Below are 5,085 nucleotides of genomic sequence, written 5' to 3'. Positions count from 1 at the left end.
AAAAACCGAGCCTGTTATAGCAGGACTGCTGTAGCTCTTAAGAAACGCAATAAATTCACTAAAAATGAACATTTATCTCACCTGACTTCACAAGTAGAAGGCAGGTCCGTAGAGCAAGGAAGAAGGCCATTTTGCAGCTTCAAAGTCTCCTGCTTTTTACTAGGCTCTTTATGGAGTTATTAGGGGTTTTTTTCTCCTGATTTGCGCATTAAAAGAATGTGTCTGCTGTAAAAGTGCCCTCTCTGTGACTTCACCCTCTCTATGACTTTAGAGTTGGGAAAGAAATGTTGTCCAGGGAGTTGCCAGATTCAATTAAACCTTAAATAAATAAAATACACTGTCAAATATAATTACCAGAAAGTCAGGAACGCCCCCTAGTGGACATAATAAATTATGCAAGCAAATTTGAAAAACGAACAAGAAAACATAAGAATGATCTGGTGTGGCCAATGGCCCATGAAGCCCAGTATCCTGTGGCCAATGCCAGGTTCTTCACAGGGAATGAACAGAACAGCGCAATCATCAAGTGATCCGTCCCCTGTCGTCCAGTCCTAGAATCTGACAGTCAGAGATTTAGGGGCACCAAGAGCATGGGGTTGCATCCTTGAACATCTTGTCTAGTACCCATGGATGGACGTATCCTCCAGAAACCATTCAGATATTTCTCTGGAGTGGGGGGAAAGGATTATTTTCACACGGAATTTCTCCCGATTCTCTAGGTCCATCATAAGTTATGGGTCTGGAGCGGGAGTCCTTGGGAGACATTCTCTAGCACTTGTTATCCAAGGGATCAAACTTAAAAATCTGTGTATCTCTGTGTTACTTATCTCCAGAAGAGATTATTTCAAAGACTATTCCTATAATCCATTCCTTAGTTACAGGAGTTTTGGGGAAAATGTTTCGTTCCTCCTTAAGAAAAAAAAATCTTCCTAGACTTCTCCATTTAACACCTGCTTAGTGGCTTGTTTTAGTGGTTGTAACTCTGCCAGTCCCAAGCCTGACTGAAAAAGCCGGAGAGTTGACATCAGGCTAGCAGCCGGTCATAAAGCTTTGCAAAATGAATCCACGAGATGAGCATCCTCTTTATGTCCTATATATAGGCTTGGGAGGATTCGATTTCTAGCAGTAAAAGTCAATAAATGGGGATTTCAACACACACACAGAAAATATTTCCACTGATAATCCTTTGCCTAGCTGTAAAACTCAGTTAAGAACAATACTGGAAACTTATTGGAGTTTGATTTAAGTTTGTTTACTTTGACATATGAAATGTCCACATCATGTCTTAATGGTCACATAGTTTTGACTTTTTGGATCTCCGAGTTTTTTGTTATTAAGTAATTATGTAAAACGCCCAAGTTCTGCGATTAGTGAGGGGGATGAGGAGGAGGACGCAGGGCCCTGGGGGTAAGTCTATCCTTAGCTGACATCAGTGACCCATTCTTCTGGGTGCTGCACAGCTACTGACAGAGACAGACGCCGCTGCGATTAAACATTTGGGCTGGGATTTAAGAGCCGTGAGGAAGGCAGAAAGGCATCGATGCATTGACATGTATTTATGTATATATATATATAATGTATCAGCGAGATGTTGACAGGGAGGACAGCACCTGTCTGTCAGCGCTGTGGCCCAGCGCTCCATCCCTCCCTGGGGGCGAATGCTGGGTCATGGGGACGCTCTCTCTGGTCCCTCTTCCATGCCGAGCCCCGGAAGGTGAAAGGAAGGGGAGGGTTTTTGTGCAGCTCTGCTGTGAGGCTCTGTCACTGTGCCCGCTGCAGGGCGCAGTAATACACCGCTGTGTCTGCCAGCTCCAGGGCGGCGATGCTCAGAGCTGTGGAGTTGCCATCAGCGTGGGAAGAAAACCTCTCCTCGGCGAAGTCTGCGGTAACACTGCCAGATCTGGCTCCCTTCGTTCCTCTCCGCAGGATGTACTGCGGGGCTCGATTCGGGAACTGACGGTAGCAGTAGAGATAGACACCAGCAGTGTAACTAGACTCATAAGAACAGCTGAGGGTCACGGAGCCGCCTTCAACTCCAGACATCTGGGGTTCCCTGGGTTGGACCGAGTCACCCAGCACAGCACCTGCAACAAAAAATGGAGAGAGAAAATACAGCAGTCTGAGTGCTCACTTCTATACATTAGCTAGAATGAGAGAGAGGAGTATGGGGACAGAGAGAGAGAGAGACACACACACACACTGCGAAGGCGGAGGTGTGTGTGTGTGTAAAAAGAGAAAGAGAGAGAGATTCGGGAGTAATCAGTTTAACTCGACGACCAGCTACCTGGATATAGAGTGAAAATTAAAAGGCCGAACATCAAACGTTTGCTCATTGTGTTAAGCAGAGCGGCTCAGGTTTCAATTCTACGCTGAACCCTTCAGCCCTGAATAGACAGCGTCCTGCCTGAATGTGTTAATCTCGCCGCATTTCTTCAGCCACTGGCCTACTAAGGGCGTATGTGGAAGTGAGATCCCTCCCTAACCCACAGGAAACGAGGAGAGGTTGGTTCCGTTTGTGAACGGCTTTCTCAGACCTTCTTTAACGTGTCTTGATTTGCTGATAAGTGCGACTCTCTTTGCAGGTGTTTACATTAAGTAGGAAACACATAAGTGATTTGTGCTACATAGAGTAAATTATATGTCGGAGAAATCTAGGCCCCCACTTCCCTACAACCAGTTTCTCAAGGATTCTTGTTCGCCTGTGCACAATGAGTATGGAGTCCCTCGGATTTTTTTTTCTAAAAGAAATTGGCTTCAGTGTTTCTGAAATATCGGATATTTCAAAAACACTGAAGCGAAATTATTTTAGAAATATATCATTATGTATATTTAATATCTTCAAATGTTACATTTAAATATTCAAGTTGAATACTTCGCAAAAGACCCCCTGGAGGATAAATTATACCCGAGGCGCGCATGGAGCTCATTCAGTGCGAAATGATAGTGCAACATTTTGCTGTTCATTAAAATATTTCAAAGAGCTTCAGTCTTGCTTGGAAAATGTTTCATTTGTTTGGGGCTTTTGTCTGTGCTTTTGTTTGGATTGCGTTGCGTTGAATTCGACTGGGTTGGGTTTCTTTGAGTTTGTTTGTTTTTTCGGGGAGGGGGGGGTTTGGAATGGATTGAGTTGAACTGAGTTTCCATGGGTTTGGATTCGGTTGGTTTGGGCTGTAATCATCCGAGTTGGATTTGGGATTGAATTTCATTGAATTGGTTAGGTTGCATTGCTTTGGGTTTGACTTGATTGGATTGTGTTGGGATGGTTCAGCGGGATATAGGGTTTAGCCAGGTTGGCTTGATTTGAGTAGAGTTGGCTTGGATTAAACTGGGCTCAGCTGTATTGGATTTCATGGGGGCAGGGGGAGTGAATCAATGCACGGCCACGCGCCTTGTTGGTGATGTAAACACGTTTTAGCACAGGGATCGGCAACCTTTGGCACACCGCTTGTCAGGGTAATCACCCTGGCGGGCAGGCTTGTTTACCTTCGGCGTGGGCAGGTTCGGTCATCGCCGCTCCCACTGGCCGCGATTCGCCGCTCCAAGGCAATGGGGGCTGCGGGAAGCGGTGCAGGCCTATCGGTTACACGTTTATAGATGGAGTCCTTTTCTTCCCTAGAAGTGCCAGACTTGTTTTGATAAACTTGTTGCCTGATATATGTCATAACTCTGGTGGAGGGCTCCTGAATATAGTTTTCATTTATCTGAAATTATAGTAGTGACAAAATATTATGAAAAGTTAAACTAAATTAGTAACCCTTGTTCTAACATTTTCCATTTATGACTTACAGTCTTTTCAATAAGAAATGTATTTTAATCCAAAGAAACTTCATTAATAATAAAAAACAGAGGAATATACAGTAGGGCCAAGTGCAGGAACTAAATTTTCTTTTAGAGAAGATTAATAGAATATGGGGGGGGGATAGTTTCTTTTAAAGAACAGATTAGACAAACACCTGTCCAGGATAATCCATGTACATTTGGTCCTCCCTCGTCACAGGGGGCTGGAGTAGNTGCGAAAATCTGCTGTCTCTCATAGGATATTTTATCTGGGGGTCTCTCTCCAGAGGATTTTTGAAAGTGAGGCTATTGTTTTATGTCTGAATTACGGGAGGTTTAAGAGTTTTTGAAAATTACCCTTAAAAGATACTAAGTAACCCGGCTTTGATTCCTTGGTCTGCCACAAATTTCCTGGAAAAAAGAACGAGGAGTACTTGTGGTACTTTAGGGACTAACAAATGTCGTCTCTAAGGTGCCACACATACTCCTCCTTCTTTTTGCTGATACAGACTAACCGGCTGCTACTCTGAAAAATTTCCTGGGTGACTTTTTGGGCAAGTGATTTAGACTCTTATTATTATAGGTATTAAGGTGCCTAATGAGGCAATATAGAGGCTTACTGGTATTTTAAAATCTCCTAGATGCTTAACTCTTATTGAACCCCTTTAGGCGCCTATCTCCATCTTAAGACACAAAAGGGATAGATTCACAAAGGGATTCAGGCACCCGAAGTGGCAGCTAGGTGCCTAAATCCCAGAATCAGGCCTTTCTGGGATTCAGAAAACCCCGTCAGTTCCCCCCAAGCCCTGTAGTGGCCTAAAATCACTTAATGTCTAATTTTTTTCCAGTAAAAGTTTTGTTTTTGTGTTTTTTTGTGTGTTTGCCTCCGAGGATTCATACTGCCATGACAGAAAAATGGAGGCCTAAACCCGAGTGATTCCCAAGCTGGAGGAAGATGGGGTGACCCTGCACCTAACTCACCTGCTAAGAGCATCCCAGCAAGTGTGCCAAGACCTTGCCTATCGGATTGGCCCCCATAGGCCGTTTACACACAAGCTGGGAGAGAGGAGGAGCCCCTCCCTCTTTACATTTAGCCCAGTCTTTAGGGTACTCGCCTAGGATGCAGGAGACCAGTGGTTCAAGTCTACCACCACGTCCACTCTAGGGGGAGTGGGCGGGGTGGTAGACGGGGATCTGCCACCTTGTAGATGAGTATCCCAACTGCTGGGCTATGGGATATTGTGAGAGTGCGGAGGTTCCCTCAACTTGGCCTGAAAGAGCTGTTCCCCTGTGAATAAACACTGAAAG

General features: G+C 44.7%; 1 gene segment (V, D, J or C); it reads right to left on the bottom strand.

Moving 5' to 3' along the window:
• Positions 1–1,761: 1,761 nt before the first annotated feature.
• LOC117870533 lies at positions 1,762–3,508 on the bottom strand. The segment is given in 2 exon segments: positions 1,762–2,084; positions 3,484–3,508. Coding segments are annotated over 2 exon segments (348 nt in total).
• Between the last annotated feature and the right edge of the window lie 1,577 nt (positions 3,509–5,085).

Source organism: Trachemys scripta, unplaced genomic scaffold (assembly GCF_013100865.1).
Source record: "Trachemys scripta elegans isolate TJP31775 unplaced genomic scaffold, CAS_Tse_1.0 scaffold_31, whole genome shotgun sequence".
Classification (NCBI taxonomy): Eukaryota; Metazoa; Chordata; order Testudines; family Emydidae; genus Trachemys; species Trachemys scripta.
Note: the sequence above shows the minus strand (reverse complement) of the source record. Positions and strands in the feature narration are given on the sequence as shown.